We start from the raw sequence: 19,093 nt of genomic DNA on the forward strand, positions 1-19,093 counted from the left end.
TGTGTGTGTGTGTGTGTGTGTGTGTCTAGTGCACTGGGTGTATAGTTGGTGCTCCAGAATCAAACAGCCACCCTCCCCCCATGGTGTGCAGAAGTTGAGCAGCTCCAGCACATCCCCTGGAAGCTCAAAGAGAGGAAAAAATGCTGTATGTTACCTTTGGGTGGGAAGATAAACAGGAAACCTCAACCTTGTCCTGGCTTCTGCGTCAAGGTGGGGTTTTCTTTTCCCGGAAAATTTCACCAGCCAGAGGTACCTGGTGCTTCATACATGGGAATTCCTTGTTTCCTTTGCAAATGGCGAGAGTCTGAAATAAGCCCACAGGCACTAATCCGACTTGCTGGAGACCACGGGAATGACCTTTCCTAAGTTAGGGTTTCTGCCACTGCCAGAGAGGCTTAAAGCTCTGTTGTTGTTGTTGGGTAGCTAAGTCCATGCGACCTCATGGACGACAGCATGCCAGGCTTCCTTGTCCTTTACTATCTCCTGGAGTTTGCCCAGATTCACGTCCATTGCCTTGGTGATGCTATCTAACCATCTCATCCTCTGCTGCTCTCCTTTTGCCTTCAATCTTTCCCAGCATCAGGGTCTTTTCTAATGAGTCGGCTGTTTGCATCAGGTTGCCAAAGTATTGGAGCTTCAGCTTTAGCCACAGTCCTTGAATTGTTCAGGACTGATTTCCTTTAACACTGACTGGTTTGATCTCCTTGCTGTTCAAAGGGCTCTCAAGAGTCTTCTCCAACACCACAGTTCAAAAGCATCAATTCTTAGGTGGTCAGCCTTCTTTGGTGGTCCAACTCTCACTTCTTATGTGACTGCTAAAGCTCTGAGGTATGGACAGAAATGAATAATAATAATAAGCTGATGTCATGCTTTGGTTTTTCTAACTCCTCAGTGAGGCGGGCATGAACGTATCTCTGTTTTACAGATGGAGATACATAGATTGCAGAGCAGGAAACCTTATCCACAGCCACAGAGATGGCTAACCCTAACCCTAAACCAGCACAAGTGACAAAAAATACAAAAAGGCTTACTGCAGGAAGGAAAACTCCCTACTCACAACACTTCTGACACCATATGTGTGGGTTTTCCACACCAAACAACTCTCTGATTCTCTGTGGATATCAACTGGGTGTCCTATGAATTAATCTCATACTAACTAATTAGAATTAGTATAGACTCCACAGGTTAGCACTCAGCCCCACACTGCCCCCACTGCTTTTGCAGATCCCAAGTAGTGGGTCCCCAGGTTACTCATACTTCTGTCTGACTTGGCTGTGACCCTTTCTTCAGCTTCAATAATTTATTATAATGGCTCATAGAACTCAGGGAAACACCCGACCCACTTTCCCAGTTTATTGACTGTAGCCCACCAGGCTCCTCCATCCACAGAATTCTCCAGGCAATAACACTGGAGTGGGTTGCCATGCTCTTCTTCAGGGGATCTTCCCAACTCAGGGATCAAACCTGGGTCTCCTGCATTGCAGGAAGTCTCTTTACCGTCTGAGCCCCAGGGAAGCTCAGGATATTACGAAGGATCCAAATGATCAGCTAGAGAAAGGGGTGTCTATATCAAGGTCTGGAAGGGTCCCGAGTGCTGGAGCTTCTTTCTGTCCCCAGGCATTTGGGGCACTACCTTCTCAGCAAGTGGGTGTGGACACTAGCCCACAAATTCACTGAATCTTACAGTTCAGGGATTTTTATAGAGGCTTCATTATGAAGGTATGATTGCCCCTTTCTCCTCCCTGAGATTAGGGGCAAAGTAGGGCAGAAATTTCCAAGCTTCTGATCATGGCATGGTCTTTCTGGTGACTGGCCCTTATCCTGAAACTATCTGAAAGCCCGCCAAGAGTCACTTCATTAGAATAAAAGATGCTCCTATCATCAGGAAATTTCAAGGGATTCCCAGGAATCCTAGATTCAGGGACAAAGGCCAAGTATGGATTTTTGATTATATCACATTATGTGAGGGAATATTATGCAAATATTAAAAGGAATGGAAACTCTGTTTGTATACTGAGATGGAACCATTTCCAAGATATTTTACCCAGAAAAAAAAAGCGGAGTATCTGGTACAATTTGCTGCTCTATTTTTGGCTGCACCAGTGAGGCACTTGGAATCTTAGTTCCCTGAGCAGGGATCTAACCCATGTCCCCTGCAGTGGAATCACAGAGGCTTAATTACTGGACCACCAGAAAAGTCCTGTGATAGGCTGTTTTTTTTTTTTTTTAAATCTAAGAGAGACATATATTTAAATATTCACTTGTAAAAAAAATAATGGAAGGATAAGCCAAAAAAGATTAAATGGTCATCTTTAAGGGGAGGAGGGTTCAGGAAGGAAGAGACAGGAATGGAACTAGACTTGTCTGAGCATCTTGCTTTCTAGTTTTGACTTTGTACCCATGCAAATATTTACTATAACCATACACGATTAAAAGGAAATTTTACAAAACGGAAGGAAGTGGATAGATATAAGTTTTGCCCAGATCTGTCCCACCAGAGTCCCTGCTCTAAGCACAAGTCATCTTGTCCCTCATTAATTATCCCTTCTAACAGTGAAGGGGGCTTCCTCAGTGACTCAGTGGTTAAGAATCTGCCTGCCAGTGCAGGAGACAGTGGCTTGATTCGTGGGTCGGGAAGATTCCCTGGTGAAGGGAATGGCTACCCACACCAGTACTCTTGCCTGGGAAATCCCACAGACAGAGGAGCCTGATAGGCTACAGTCCATGGGGTTGCAAAAGAGTCAGATATGACTTAGCAACTAAACAACAACAGTAACAACGGTGATGGAGTGACCTGGCCAGGCCACCAAAAGTCAGAGATGGGGCCAGAGCTCGCATCTTCTGAGGTCTCAGGGGACCCTGGTGATGGTGTTGGGGGCTGTGGTTTTAGTACTTTTGGGAATTTACAATCTGTAGCTCTCATCAAGAGTCTCACAACCTTCTCCTGAGCAACCCCAAAGTAGGTTTCCTCCTAAGCACATCATTAGGAGAGGAACCTCAGTGACGACTTATCTGCCTCCAGCTGGGTTCCACAAACATCGGCTGAGCAGCACGTGCTGCGTTAACAGGAATGATGTGATCAGTGGAGAAAAGTTTGGCTTCCTGGCAAAGAGCATTCCCACTTGAGACCTTGGTCCATCCGTTTCAACTCTAGACCTCGGAATGAATATCCCAGTGAGGAACCCCAGCCTGAATGAGGACGGTCTCACAGGGCCTTGCATACCTGGAGGGGCTGACATGGTGGAGTAGGCTGGCTCTGAGCTGTGAGATCCTATGCAGAGCTTTATTTATTTGTATGTGGGGTGTAATTTCTTTCTTTTCAAAATTTTTATTTGTTTATTTTTGGCTGTGCTAGATCTTCATTGCTGAACACAGGTCTTCCTTAGCTGCGGTGAGCGGGGGCCACTCTCTAGTTGTGGTGTGCTGGTTTCTCAGTGCGGTGGCTTCATTTCTTCAGGATTCGCAGGCTCAGTAGTTTTGGCTCTCAGGCTCTAGAGCACAGGCTTAGTAGTTGTGGCGCACAGGCTTAGTTGCTCTTTGGCACATGGGATTTTCCCAGATCGAGGATCGAACCCATGTTTCCTGCACTGGAATGTGGATTCCTTACCACTGAGCCACCAGAGAAGCTGCCATCTGAGGTGTCATTTCAAGTAGCAGCGAAGGTACTGTAGGGACTGAGACATGAAACTGAATCCCGGGTGTCCTTTCTAGCAGTTAGCTCTTGAGCACATTTTCCATTTTTCTCATCTAGAACCACAAAAGTACCTTCTGGAAAGGGTTGCTGGAGGCAGAAGTGATACGGCACTTTCAGGAAAAGAGTTCAGTACACAGGCTGCTGTTATTATTAGTAGTGAAAGCCATTTCAAAGGATGCAGCCCCCCAACATTCTGTGCCCTCTCTACTTACTGCACAGTCAGGCTGACTATACATTCAGAAGACAAAGGCACCAGCTCATCCTCACAGTCTCCCCCGAGGGATGGGCCTGCGTGGTGTCTCATTTCTCCCTGCTCTAGGACTACTAGGGCTGCTGCTGGGTCAGCAGCTGGCTCAGCTCAGTCAAAGACCATCTCTGCTATCCACAGCCTAAGTCTGGATCGATCCCCATCTCAGGGCCACTTTAAGAATTAACTAATCCATCACATGGAGACCTTTGAAAAGTGCCAATATGGCCGAGGCTATTGTCAGGCCAACCAGAGGCTGAGTTCACTGGTTTCCCTGGCTTCCAACACGCTCAAGCTGAGTCCTGCAGCTGCAGGAACTCTCTTGTGGGCAAAATCTCAGCATGTGCAGGCTTCACTGAGCTCTGGGGCTGCCTGTCTGCCCACCTGCTGATGGACCTGCTTAGATCTATCGCTCTGTTTCTCTAAGGGACAGAGAGGGAGAGAAGATAAGGATTGCAGACACCAAAGAGCTTTTGTTTGTGTTTCTTATAGAACTGAATACATTACATTTTCCCTCTTGGCATCAGCTTATTGACTCAAAACATAGATCTGAGATTATACCTTTCTGATTTTATGTTTTGTAAGTCTCCAGGGTCCCTGGAAACCTACAGGGTATTTTTTTTACTCTCTGAGATGTGATCTCTATAATAATAATAATGATTAAAAAAACTAACACAACAATTCATTTATTTCATCAAGGAGTGTTTATTGAGTGCCTACTGTCCGTTCAGCAGTATATTAGGAGCTCAGAAGCCTCCTGAAGGAAAAGAAGACACTACTATAGTTTTGTTGTTTAGTCACTAAGTTGTGTCGAACTCTTTGTGACCCCCATGGTTTGTAACCCACCAGGTTCTTCTGTCCATGGGGCTTCCCAGGCAAGAATACTGGAGTGGATTGCCAACTCCTTCTCCAGGGGATCTTCCTGACCCAAGGATTGAACCTGTGTCTCCTGCATTGGCAGGCATATTCGTTACCACTGAGCCACCAGGGAATCCCCTATACCATAGTTTCAGACCTACTGTATATTAGGTATATATAGTGTATATATATTTTTTATGGTCTCTGTGAGGCACTTTAATTGCCTCATCTCATTAATTAAAAAATATTTATTTATCTGGCTGCACCAGCTTTTAGTTGTGGCATGTGGGAGCTTTAGGTGCAGCACATGAACTCTCAGCTGTGACACGTGGGATCTAGTTCCCCGACCAGGAATCAAACCCTGGCCCCTTGCATTGGGAGCTTGGAGTCTTAGCCACTGAACCACCAGGGAAGTCCAGTATCATCTTACTTAATTCTCACAACTCTAGGAAATAGGTATCATTATCCCATTTCACAAGTGAGCAGAGACTCAGAAGGTTTGTAACTTGTCCAAGGTCATTTGAAGTAGCAGGAGCCAGAATTCTCAGCCAGTGCTGTCTGACTGAATCAGCACTGGTTCTTCCCACTAGAATAGCATGGAGGAGAAAAGGACGTATGAGGAGTAGTCAATCAACAGCGAAAAAAGCAGATTATTAAGCCTGGGTCATCAAGTTTAGAGCGTGTGGGTTTATGGAGGGAGGGCCTGAGAGTCTGGAGGACTTCCTGGAGGAGGCAGCTCAGAAGTGTATTAGTAGGACTGGAGGCTCAGGGCACAGGTTGTGGATGGTGGGCCACGTGATGCTGGCTCCGGGAAGGAATGAACTTGAGCTCCGATTGTGTCGAGACAGTGGATCCTGAACTCAGCTGGGTGGGGCCCAGGCTTGAGGGATGGGAAGCCCAGCAGAGCTGTCTGGACCTGATGAGGTGGCAGCAGTGAGTATCTGGGAACCAGGGAGGGAACAGCCACGCCTGGAGAGTATGACTCTGCAGTGCTGGCTGGAAGGAGGGGGTGGGTGTGGCTTACAGACACAAGGGCCAGGCAGGTGTCTCGGGAAGGGTCCGCCTACAGGAGTCTGGTCCTCTTGGGCTCAGGGGCCAGGTGGACAGGGGAGCAGAGGTGGAGTCTCCAGGCTTTGGAGGAGGATGACTTTGAGGCATAAAGACAAGGAGGAGCATATTCCATCACAGATGGCTTTGAAACTCCCTCCAAGGTCACATCATGCCTCTGTTCACTGCTGCTCAAGGCTTCCTGTGGCCTGCAGGATTCGGTCCAAATCCCTCTTTCTGACATTTCAGGCACTTCCCTCTGGCCACCGTCTACCTTTTTTGGGCTCTTCGCCCACTACTCTCCTAAATAAGTCCTCTGCTCTTCACAATCTGAGTGACTCATTCTCCTCCCAGCCTCCCCGGCTGCCCACCCTCCTTCACCCCACCCCCACCCCAAGCTGGTCCCCACAAAGCCCACCAGCCAGCCAGACCTTCTCAGCAAACATGGCCAGACAATCACTGTGCCAATCACTGTGCTATGAATTACCTCTGATAGGTCTTCCAGCAGTGTCTTCAATAATTAACATTTTATTGCTGTTTGACTTCGGCTGTGGGTGTCTCCCTCATGCTAGCCTTGTCCTTGAGGACTGATCTTTTTACAGCAGTTGTCTCAGCCGGGAAAGTCATTTCGTCTTAGTTTGCCTTTCTGCAAAATGGAGCCAGTAAAGTCGACCCACAGGGTACGGTGGCTCTATGACTCGCGGGAGACCATTCATGATTGTTCTGGGGTGGGGGCAGGAGGAGGTAGGGTCCCCAGGACAAGAGAAGGAACTGAGAGAGCTGTGAAGGGATCCTTCTTTATCCATTTGGATCTCTGCATTTTTAAGGGACCGTTAGCATCACACTAAAATCTAGAAAGGGCACCCGCACCACCGGCCTTTCAAAAGCCACATACGGATTTCTTCAGCAAATGGAGGGACCCCCGACTTGCAAATTCACTACGGACTTGGGATAAGCACGCCCTTTCCCAGGGCTAGAACCACCGCAGCACATGCTGCGCAGCCTTGACTGTTTACAAAGCGCGTTTCGCTGATCTCGTCTCCTTGAACACCTTTTGCGACCCCGCAAGCTCCCTCTTGGCACCTCCACTTGGTAGAAGAGGACGCCAAGGTTCTAGGAGGCGACGTGATTTGCTGGAAGTGGCACAGGGTGCTGTCGCTCAGGGGCCCTTGGCCGCACTTTCCAAACGGGGTCTGCATCCTTGAGGGTGGGGGTGGGAAAGGGAGAAAGGGGGGGCACGCGCCCCAGGGTACCGCTAGGTCGGCTCCGGAGCCTCGGAGCGCGCGTGGGAAGGAGGCGTTGATGCCCTCGTTAGCAGCCGACCAGGGAGGGGGATGCAGCCTCCTCCCTAACCCCGGACTCTCCCAACCTCTCGGGAGCCTGTCTCTCGGCGCGACCCCGCGGGCGCACTCGGAGGCGCGCCCGCCCCGCCCCCACCCCACGCCCCGCGCGCTCCCCGAGCCGCCGCGCGCGCGCCTCGCCGTCGCTCCCCTCCCCGCCCCTCCCGCCGCCACCCCGCCCCCGGCCGGGTACCCTCGCCGGACCCGAGAGAGAGCGCCGCCGCCATCTTAGTTGCTGCCGCTGCCTCAAGCGAAGCGCTGCCTCCGCCGAGGGGAGGGCGCCCGCGGCCCAGCGTCACGGCGGCGGCTCCTCCTCGGACCCCGGTGCTCGCCGCGGCGGCAAGCAGCCGGCTCCGGGCCGCGAGAGCCCCGCTAGGCGCCCCACGAGCGTCCCTGCCGCTCCCGCCTCGGGCCGGCCGCGGCGCCGGGAGCCGGAGCGATGCTGCGCCGCCCTGCGCCCGCGCTGGCCCCGGCCGCCTGGCTGCTGCTGGCCGGGCTGCTCTGCAGCGGCGGGGGCTGGGCCTCGCGAGGTAAGCCCCGGGGCCGGGTCAGGGCGCGGGGGCCGAGCGCCGGGAGCCGGGTGGGGAAGCGAGGGGTCGGGGTCAGGCCAGCGGCTCTGGGTCGGGGCGCCGGAGGCCGTGCGCGCGCGTTGCAGGCGCCGGGGGGAAGCCAGGTTCCGTCTCGGGCGCCGCACTGGGGCCCTGGCCGCCCGCATTGCACCCGCATCCGGGTGGTGGCTGCATGGATCGGGGGAAACGTGCGGACTGGCGGAAGGATCGGTCCGCCTTCCTCGGCAGCGCCCGCAGGCTGGGGCTGCATTCGTGGGGAGGGATGCCGTGTGCCTGTGTTGTGTGCTCAGATGTGCATCAGGCCGGGGGTGCATGCACGATTTTTGGTGTATGCTTACATAAGAAACCACTCCCCCGCATCCCTTCCCAGATCTCGATTATCTGCGGCTGCAACCGCGGACGCGGCATCTGCGCCCCTTTCCGTCTCCTTCCAGGGTCTTACCAACGTCTGTTTTCAAAGGAGCAGAGGCTGAAACTTTTGGCTCCCCTCCCACCTTTTCACCCAAAGGTGAAATCGTGATGAGGTTTACGACCGTGGTCTCACCCGGTGTTAGAAATCTTCCCCTCTTCCGCTCCCGACACATTGGTGCAGTTTTTCTGACGGTAATTTACACCGTACAAAAAGGAGAAACCCCTCTTTGATTTATTAGGGTCGAAATTATTTCATGGTTACTTGACAAAAAAATATTTCTTAGTGAATCGATTTGTTTTGTTGTTATTTTTTAACCTTCAACCACTTAACCTTTTAAACGTTGCACGCCTTGTGATATTGACTGATCTTGCCAACGAAAAGCTTACGCATTGCAGATATATGCTTCGGAGTGGATCTTGGAATGGTAAACATTTTTCTCGGCCTTGGAGCAAAGTAATCTAGGTGTAGTCTATAGAGAGTACTTAGATCTGTGCTTATGGTTTTTTTTAAAATAAAAATTGGAGGGAGGGAGGATTGATGGAAGACCAGATGGAATGGTCATATTTCAATTTAGCAAGGCTTTAAAAAAAAATCTCATTTTCTCTTTCTGGGCATGACATATCAAGAGAAGTATGGTGTTCACAAATTAAAGGGCAGGAGAGGCAAATGCATCTTTTGTTCTATGTTCCTTTCATCACATTGAGGATGATAAACTTTGAATACTTCTTTCATTTATTTCATTTCTAACATTCTGTTGACTCTGTCAAATTCAGATCTCAGTCACTAAGTATCTAATTGCTCTCAATTTGATTTTTAAAAGTTACATCAAGCTGAGTTTGGAATGTTCTTTCTAGATGTGGGATGGAGGTCTGTAAGTTTAATATATCCAAGAAAAAATGTCAAAGTTTGCTTCTCTTGGGGAAAACCCACACAGCTTAAAAATATGTGCTGGGATTGGATATTTGGGGAACAAAAGTATTTAGTCAGTGATAATATTTCTTATTAAAACTCCACATTTTTCTTAAGTGTGTCCACACATCTACATTTACTGTTCATTATTGAATTAGGAATGGGCTAATTAATTAGCCTATTAGCATTGCTGAAGATTTCCGCTATCAAGTATAGTTTTTATGGTGGACTAACAGAAATCTCACATGAAAGACATTGAGGACTCGAGTCCTTTGTCATTTGCTAACTTTCTGTAAGATTTCTTGGTGCATTTTTAGTATTTAAGAATTCTTAGTCTTCAAAATAAAAGCATTTTAAACCTCAGTTATTCTGTTGTGTTGTTAGTTTTGTTTTTTCTTTTTTCTTTTTCTAGCTTACAAGTTAGAAAATGTGTTTCATGAAATGCGAATAAAATGATTTCCTTTTGAGCTATTACAAACATATTTTGTACGTAAACGGGCAATTTGTGGAGACACCTTCTGTGGGCTCTTTTTAAAAGATGATCTTTTCAGCTAATACGTGAATTCTTAATCCTGCCAGACAGTGTGACACTGTGATCTGCTGTTGGTTCATACTCTAGCTGCCTCTAAAAACAATGGGAGGAAGATAACCTAAGCTACTGTAAGGTTTATAATATAAATTCCATTTTGACTATTCATTGTTTTATGGAGAACCCTAAATTTCACTTTAATTGTAGCTATAGTTCTCTTTAAAAAAAAAAAAATCAAGTAAACCAGAAAATTAGAAGAAATTTCCTTGGCATGCTCAAGGCTGCCTGCCTTCTTCTCCAGTCTGTCAATGATCAGGAAATAGAAAACTGAAATAGAGAAAATGGAAAGTTACTATGAATACTAAATAAGCACAAATGCAATCTTGAAATGGATTTCAAAGCCAAATAAATAATGTGCACTGTTATTTTCCAGTTTGCACACAGACTTCTCAGTAGAGGCTCTGCTCGCCATCCTGGTTGAAATTTCATCTCTCTGAACCCCTGAATCTTCCCTCCCCTGCTTCACTTGTTACTTCTCCATGGCACTTACCCCATCCTAGCACGCTCTGTTATTTACTTACTGTGTTCATTGCCTGCCTCCCCTCGCTGGAACATGTACCCCAGAGTGGCCTGTGGTGGTCACCTGTGTATCCTGTCACCTGCACTCAGCGGACTCTCAGTGCTGTGTGAATGAATGTATACTCGTATTCAGTTTAGGCACCAATGTGTTTTTACATCCTGATTTTCACCTGACGTAGATGTTTCATGCTGAGAAAAGCATTACAGACAGAGACTCTAAAGGAACTTGAATTCTACAACATGGATATGAGAATTCACTAGTAGGTAATTTTTCAAGGATTCATTCTATTCATTGCAGTGTTGGGACATTAGATCATTAAACGGCTTTGTAGACTGTAACTCTGTGGCTACCATGATGAGATCATGTTTCAAAAATACTGTAATTCTCACCTTTTTGGGAAAACAGTTTCTTAATTTGTTACCTTGCTTTTCAGAAGCCATTTTGAGGAAAAATAAGTTTATCATAGACTTAAATATTATAATTTAATATTTTTATTGCTGAAACTAAATATAGTTATTTCACATGATACCTATTAGTACTGAAGAAATAATATTAATGATTCTGAATGTGTTGCAATTTAAGAGTTATGACTTGGTTAACTGGAACCCTCAGTTGACTGGAACCTAGCTTTTGGCTGCATGCTACTTTCAGGAAAAGAAGCAGAAAACCAAGCAGTTTCCTAGAAATTCTTTTTCAAAAGAAAATTTTAAGCATTCATGTCACCTATTATGTGGGTCAGTACTAGTTGATTTTTGAGCCAAAAAGAAAACAGTGAATTAAGTCTTAGGTATGAGGAATATAATCCAATAATTGGAATTTTTGTGAAATATAACGTTATTTTCCTAATGAAATTGGAAAATGCTATAATTCCACGACATTAGTTTCAGGACTTGGTTAAGCTTACTAAACCAATTTTTTGTCTTTTTTGATGTGGACCACCTTCAGAGTCGTCACTGAGTTTGTTGTAGTATTGTTTCTGTTCGTGCCTTGGCCACAGTGCATGTCGGATCTTTGCTCCCTGATCAGGGATCGAATCTGCACCCCCTGCGTTGGAAGGCAAAGTCCCAACCACTGTCCTGCCAGGGAAGTCCCATTAAGCCAATTCTTGATGTTTAAAATGAGGAACCTGAGAGATGTTAAATTTCTAAGAAATGAAAAAAGGTGATTGAATTATTGTTTTCTAAGAAGGAATGATACTAGAGCTGAAACTCCAGTACTTTGGCCACCTCATGCGAAGAGTTGACTCATTGGAAAAGACTCTGATGCTGGGAAGGATTGGGGGCAGGAGGAGAAGGGGACGACAGAGGAGGAGATGGCCAGATGGCATCACTGACTCGATGGACGTGAGTCTGAGTGAACTCCGGGAGTTGGTGATGGACAGGGAGGCCTGGCGTGCTGGGATTCATGGGGTTGCAAAGAGTCGGACACGACTGAGCGACTGAACTGAAGACAATAAAATGTAATTTTTTTGTGTAGACTTTTCATTTGTAAGGTTTGAAACAAAGTATATTTGGTGCTTCTGAAAACCAAGAGTTATTTCTCACTTGTTCTGATTAATTGAGGTTTTAGATCATTAGGGTTTTAAAAATATACCTTGCTTTTTCTGTGGTTATGAGTTGGTAACAGCAGAGGTACTTAAGAAATGTATTTTGAAATTTAAGATACTGATTCGTGTTAAAATGCAGATTTTAGTAGAGCCTCATAAATGTAAATGGGTTCAGAGTTGGTGGAAATGATTTATGCAGTGTCAGGTTCTTGCGCTGTTAAAAAACAACAAAAGCCAAACCCTCAGAAGCAACATCTTGACACCAGTAAAGGCTATCAAAGGCCAGAGTTAGGAGCCTTTTAGGCTGTGATGGTCCCCCTGCCAACACATCAGCCTGATTCGAGGGGTCGGTTTTTCCATGGAGCCTCCATCGCCTCGGATTTGAGCACAGCATCCAGTTGTCCTCTATGTGATAAGTCCATTCTTCCCTATGCTTTAGGGCTATTTTTGTTCATTTTCTCCCTTAGCTGTAGGGTGATATTATTATTAGATTAAAATTTTCCACAAGATTTGTTGCTAAGGCTTTTGTTTTTTTTACTTTTAAAGTTCTATGGGAAGATTCAGTTGCTTCAAAGTAACTGAATTTAGAACATCTTAAAAACCTGTAAGACACATCTGAAAGCAAACTTCCATTCCAGAACCCCAGTAAGAGGTATGCAGTAGCACAGTAGAGGAAGAATCATGTTTTTCTCTTTTAACCTTTGGTCAGGCGTGAATATGTTTCGGACCATAATTCTCTCGGGACAAGAACTTCTGTCCAGTCTGCTACTCTTCAAGGCTACTTTGATCTGTACTTTCTGGAACTTACTGTTTTAGGGCAAAAGAAGACTTTTCCTGTATCCACTCTCTCTTCATTTTTAAAACAGGTTTATTTCCAATGCAGGGGCTGCGGGTTTGGTCCCTGATTGGAGAACTTGGATCCCACGCTCCTTGTGGCCAAAAACCCAAAAACTTAACACAGAAACAATACTGTGACAACTTCAATAAAAATTTGGGGAAAAAAAGCAGGTTTATTGACACATACGATAATATTCACCCTTTTGAAATATACAGTTTGATGATTTTAGTATATTTACCAGTTGTGCGACCGTCACCAGTGTCTACTTTCAGCACGTTTTCATCATTCGAAAAAGAAGTGATGAAAGCCCTTAGCAGTCACTCCAAATTCCCCCTTTTCCCCATTCCCCCCCAGCAACCAGTAATCTACTGCCTATCTCTATTCTGGACATTTCATGTCAGTGGAATCATACAACATATGGCCTTAGCTTCTTTCAATTAGCATGGTGTTTTCAGGGTTTATCCACATCATAGCGGGGATCAGTACCTCGTGCCATCTTAAGACTGAATAATATTTACTATAGACTGAATGTATGTGTCCCTCCAAAATTCATACACTGTTGAAACCTAATCTCCAATGTGATGGTATTTTGAGGTGGGGTCTCTGGGGAAGTGATTAGGTCATGAGGGTGGGGCTCTCATGAATGGGGTCAATGCCCTTGTACAAGAGACCCCAGAAAGCTCCCAGGCCCCTTCTGCTACCGGCAGATACATCAAGAAGATGCCTGTGAACCAGGAGGTGGGTACTCACCAGACTCTGGATCTGCTGGCACCTTGATCTTGGGCTTCCCAGTCTCCAGGACTATAATAAATAAATTTCTGCTGATTATAAGCCACCCAGTCTATGATATTTTGTTACAGGGCCCAGACAGACTAAGAGAGTATTCCATACTGTATGGACAGACTACATTTTGTATATCCATTCCTCAGTTGATGGATATTGGGTTATTTTCCACATTGTGGCTACTATGAATAATGCTGCTGTGAACATACATGTGCAGGTTTTTGTGTGGACATATAGTTTCAATTCTCTTGGGTGTATAACTGGAGTGGAATTACTGAGTTTTTTAACTCTGTGTTTACCATTTTGAGGAACTACCAAACTGTTTTCCAGAGTTGCCACACCATTCTACATTCAGTCCTGACCCCTGTAATCACTCCCAGGAGTGTCTTTCTAAGGAGATACATATCTCACAATTGTCTCAGGGTTTTCTTATGATAGTTTTAAGTTGCTGAGTTTTTTTTCCTCCGCTCAGGATAAATTGGCATTTTATCTAACCAGCTCCTTACTTCTCTCCCTCCATCTCCCGTATCATTCTGGTCCTCTGCACTCAAGGAGAAAAAAAGTGAAAGTGTCAGTTGCTCGGTCTTGTCCAACTCTTTGCGACCCCACGGACTGTAGTCTGCCAGGCTTCTCTGCCCATGGATTCTCCAGGCAGGAATACTGGAGTAGGCAGCCATTTCCTTCTCCAGGGGATCTTCACAGTCCCAGGGATCGAACCCAGATCTCCTGAATTGCAGGCAGATTCTTTACCTTCTGAGCTACCAGCATGCAGGAACTCAAGTAGCCATCTCTATAAGACAGATGATTCTTCACATGTCCCTGAAAATTGATCATCCAGCCTAGGCACTTACTGGCTCACAAAGCACCTGTTTTCTTCAAAGCACTGTTTGGTACTTCAATCAACTTTCCTTAGGACAAAATCTCACCAGTTCTTGAAGCCTCTGCAGACACCCAGACTGAGAGAAAATGTAACCTAGTATCCACGCCCCAAGCTGCCCCCCACAAGCTCCCTAAGCTACCCACCCCCCCCCCCGCCCCCGCCATTTCTGCCTGTGATCTGAGAAATGAACTAGTACAATACAGTGCTGCCGACCCAGTGATGGGGGACACCCCGTCACAAGCAGAGTAGATAGCTAGGGCTGGGCTTTATCAAAGGAATTCTTAAACTGTGACTAGTTTAGAAAATGAGATTTCTTCATTCGTTACCTTTTCATTGCCTAGAAAGTACTGTTAAAGTAAACTAGTTTGGTCCTTTGATTTATTCTTTAAACTATTCATGATTTACCTAGTCTTCAATCATAGTATAAAACACTTAGAAATATCTTTAGATTGAAAGTGAATTTTAAAACAGTAAAAATGAATGTCATCTTTCTCTAATACGTACTTAATGTATAGTGAAGATGCATTTATTCTGAGCTCTTCCTAAATCTTAAAAGTATTAATAGAGTGCTTTCATTTTGAGAACTGCCAAGAAAAAAAAATTGAAGGTCATAAACTTAAATTGTAGATAGTGTAAAACTTGAGAAGGATTTGCATGAGGTTGTCTATTAAGTGGCTTTTAAAGAGCAAAATGTATTCCATCTGAAAGGCAGAATCCAGTCACATTTAATTTTGCATATTTAAAATGTAGTTAATGATGAATATTGATGGGACCAGCTGCATAATCGAAATGTGGGGCTCCTTTGTTCAAACACTATTCGGAGTTCCAAGATGGCAGCAGAGCGTTAAACCAGGCGTGGGGCCCAGCATGCCCAGGAAACCGGCCCTGTATATTGATAGACTTAATATGGCCAGGGTATCCATTGAATGTGGTCCTGAGACTGAGATTTTAGCCAGAGCCCTTGGTCCTCTGGGCACCCTCTCAGATGAAGCCCCACCCCTCCTGGGTGGCACCTCCCCACTGATGGCCCACCCCCACGCCCCCCCGCTGAAGACTTTTATTCCCTGGTGGCCTTGGGGTGGAGGCTGCACACTCTGCCATGCCCCTCAGCACCTGGAGAAGGGCAGACTATGCTTGGTTCACAGAGCTCATTGGAGGTAGATGCTAATTGAGGAATAGGGCCGCTTTTTATTTGCAGGATTAAAGCCCTTTGCGTCAAGCAGATTATGTTTACCTTGAAAAAGCCATGACTAATTCATGCCAGTTTCCTATTACTCATGGAATTAGTAGCAAGGATAACAGAAATAATTAAAATTCTTGGATAATCCCTAATCTTTTTCTCTTTTGCCTTGTGTTGCAAACGTTTATCAGAGTGGCTGGTAAAGAGCAGAATGCACTGGCTTGAATTTAATTTTCTCCCCAAGCCACTCTCACTTTGGACCACTATTACAGAGAACGGTGGGGAGGCTGAGAGGTGGGCAGTAGCCATTCCCAGCCTTTGAGCACCTCCTCTGCTAGTGGTGGGTTAATGGGAAGGTCCCTTGATAATCCATCAGCCTGAATTATAAAGCCCCGAACTGGCAGTGTTCTGATCTTGCTTCTGAGTTGTTTGTGAATATCCATTAATGTCTACCCGTGATTCCGAATACAGCACTTGTATTTGGCAGGGATTTTCAAAAGTCCATGCCCAAGTGTATGAAGCCTCCTCCTGCCTAATTAAAAGAAGCAGTTTACAAGTATTTTAGAAACATTCAAAGCCTAGAATGGAAAATGAGTTTGAATGCTTTTTCATATGAAAGCTGACATTTTAAAAACCTTTTCCATTTGGAGGAAAATGTACCAGTGGAATAATTTAATAACATGGTCTCGCCTTTCCCCTAATGGTGACTTCAATTAATAATAACTGCAATATTAATACTTATTTGATGAAATGTTTTAGAAAGGTCATAAATGCCAGTAATTAATGTATATTTATTTATTCATTTGATAGAGTTTAGTAACCCCATTTTTTCTAGAGTTAGTCCTTTCTGAGTATTGAAAGGTTTGCTGTGTTTATTACTACTTTAAAAAAGCAATGCATAAGGCAAGTATGTCTTCATTGCATTTTTTTCTTTTCTATTAAAATGGTGTTTGCTTACGTGGTTTTCAGTGTTGATGAACAGAGTGAAGCCAGGGGCAATGAGAAAGCAAACTCAGGCCACTCAGGCCAGGTTTTGGTTGTTTAAGCCTGAAGGGAGAAGGCTGAATGTTTCCTGAAGTTTCTGTTTTGTCTGAAAACTCAACTCAGGGGTGTAGGAGAGCCGACAGGTATTTGGTGCCAAAGCTTTGCCTTGGAGCAGAGCAGTCCTGACTGTACTTGCTCATCTTTGGAAATCCAGGTACAGACAGGGTAACGGAGGCAGGCCAGTGCAGCGGGCAGTGGTGGAACCCTGACATCTGAGGAAACCCCCATTGGTGGCCAACAAAAATTAACCTGTGTCTAACCGGTCAGATTTAGGTCTTGTCTGTCCAAACTCTCAGGCACGTTTTTCTTCTGTGAAAGTGGATTGCCTGGGTCTGCTGAACTCAGCCCAGGTGAGTCTACCTGCTCCACCCCCAGCTCCATGCTGTCTTCTAGTGCCTGTTTTTCGGCTGCCTTCACCCAGCTTTGTCTTGATGTATTGTTTCCTGGGATCCATTTCTGATTCCCAGATAACCTGAAAAAGCAATTCATATTGCTTTATTCAGTTCAGTTCAGTCGCTCAGTCATGTCCGACTCTTTGCGACCCCATGAACCGCAGCATGCCAGGCCTCCCTGTCCATCACCACCTCCTGGAGTTTACTCAAACTCATGTCCATTGAGTTGGTGCTCCTTTATTAGGAATACAAATTGGAATTTGGATTATGTTTTTCCATGGATACATTGTTACAGACTGCTTAAAACTCCAAAGGTGATGGTCAGAAACCGGTTTAATCTGGAACGAGTGAAAATCAAGCAAATTTGCAGTAGCACGCATCACACACATTCCCCATTATAATATGTTATATATTACAATATTAATCATTAATCAACAGTGAAGTGCTAGTTCATGTTTTGTGGTACACATCTTAAAGTTGTAGAGTAGCTTCAGAGAATGTGAGACATGTTGGCTGAGGCCTGGATGGAAGAGCCCAGAAGGAAGAGAAAGGTCAAGAAGGACAGAGGAGCCTGAGGATCTGAGTGAGAGGAAAGGGAGGGAGTGTGGCCTGTTCACTGTGGTCCTGAAAAGGAAGATAGGCAGCAGCAGGGAGGAGATGCAGGCTGCCAGCAGCCCCCCGGGACAACGCCTGTTTGTGCAGGTCATTTTCTCAGGAGAGTACTTCCTGGTGTGTGTCATTTGCTCCAATGTACTGAATGTTTTCATCAAAGAAAATTTTACTTAAGAATTGCTATTCAAGGAACTTCCCTGGTGGTTCAGTGGTAAAGATGCCGCGCTTCTGAGCCATGGTGTATGGAATCCATCCCGGGTCAGAGAACTAAGATCCCACATGCTGTGGCAAGGTCAAAAAAAAAAAAAAGGGAAAAAAGTGCTATTGAAAACTTTTCTTGAATTTTCCAGGTTCCTGAATCTATATGAATTAAATTTACTCCTTCATAAAATTATTTTACTAAAGCAAATGTAAAAAAAATGTGCTTGACATAACCCCCCAAATTCTCAATTGGAGTTTTTAGGTGTCATTTCTGGAGGGCATCCCTTCTGAATAATGGTGACTTCTGACAGTAAATGCTAAAGGATGGGCTTCCTCCTTGAATTGTTATGTAGGATAAGTTGATCTCTGAGGCAGCGTTTCCCTAAGGATGGTATATGGATAGGTGTTAAATGAGTGAGTGTTAGTCGCTCAGTCATGACCGACTCTTTTTGACCCCGTGAACTAGCCAGTCAGGGTCTTCTGTCCATGGAAGTCTCCAGGCAAGAATACTAGAGCGGGTTGCCATTTCCTTCTTCGGGGGATCTTCCGACCCAGGGATCAAATCTGGATCTTCCACATTGCAGGCAGATTTACCTTCTGAGCCACAGGGAAGCCAAAGGGTCTGTTGGTCACCTAAGTTTGGGACATGCAGTTAAACACGTTTCATTACTATATGACTTCTTGGAACTTTTAGTATCATCATGTGTGTTGAAGAATTACTGAGCCCAGGTATAATCAACATTTATCCAACTGAGTAGAACACAAACTCTTCTGGAGCCTGTTGTGGCACTGGTGTTGCTTGGTACACACTCTGGGAGATGCTGCTCCAAATTCTGCCCTCCGACCCCCGTTATACAATTTAGGACAAAAAAGAAAAAGGTAAAATGACCTGAAATACTACCTTTGTGAGATCCTTAGTCTTAACACTTCTGTGTCTATCTCTAGATTTTTTTCTTCCTCTTATAGAAAATTATCTACGTAAGTCAGAATTGTAAAGAAATGAGTTGATTTTATACAGCGTATTTTATAACTTTCTCAGCGTCATTCATTAATCATTTGTCTCAGGTATGGTGGGTCTAATAGTCCATTAGCAGGCTGTGGTAGGATCTATTTAACTAGTCCTTTAGGATTTCCAGACTGTTTGGGCTCAGGAGCCCCATGCTCTCAAAAATTATTGAGGACCTCCAAGAACTTGTATTTATGTGGGTTTTATCTCTCAGTATTCACTCTATTAGAAATTAAACTGAGAACCTATTAATATTAAAATATTTAATTGTTAATTTATTTAAAATAGCAGTAACAGCCCATTAGATGGTAACAACATATTTTTGATAAAAAAAATACCTGCATATTCCCTGATAGTCCAGTGGTTAGGACTCTGCTGCCACTGCAGGGGCCATGGGTTCAATCCCTGGTTGGGGAAATAATAAAA

The 19,093-nt window shown here is 45.2% G+C and overlaps 1 protein-coding gene across 4 annotated transcripts in view; it reads left to right on the forward strand.

Moving 5' to 3' along the window:
- The first annotated feature begins 7,318 nt into the window (after window positions 1–7,318).
- CLSTN1 (calsyntenin 1) overlaps window positions 7,319–19,093 on the forward strand; it is a 76,774-nt gene continuing 64,999 nt past the window's right edge. Inside the window, exon 1 of one of the 4 annotated variants that reach the window (XM_069545764.1) lies at window positions 7,319–7,716. In XM_069545764.1, coding sequence (XP_069401865.1) covers window positions 7,626–7,716 — 91 coding nt within the window. In that variant the 5' untranslated portion in view covers window positions 7,319–7,625. The remainder of the gene's footprint in view (window positions 7,717–19,093) is intronic. The other 3 variants (XM_069545761.1, XM_069545763.1, XM_069545762.1) reach the window with 3 other exon arrangements.

Source organism: Ovis canadensis, chromosome 12 (genome assembly GCF_042477335.2).
Source record: "Ovis canadensis isolate MfBH-ARS-UI-01 breed Bighorn chromosome 12, ARS-UI_OviCan_v2, whole genome shotgun sequence".
Lineage (NCBI taxonomy): Eukaryota > Metazoa > Chordata > Mammalia > Artiodactyla > Bovidae > Ovis > Ovis canadensis.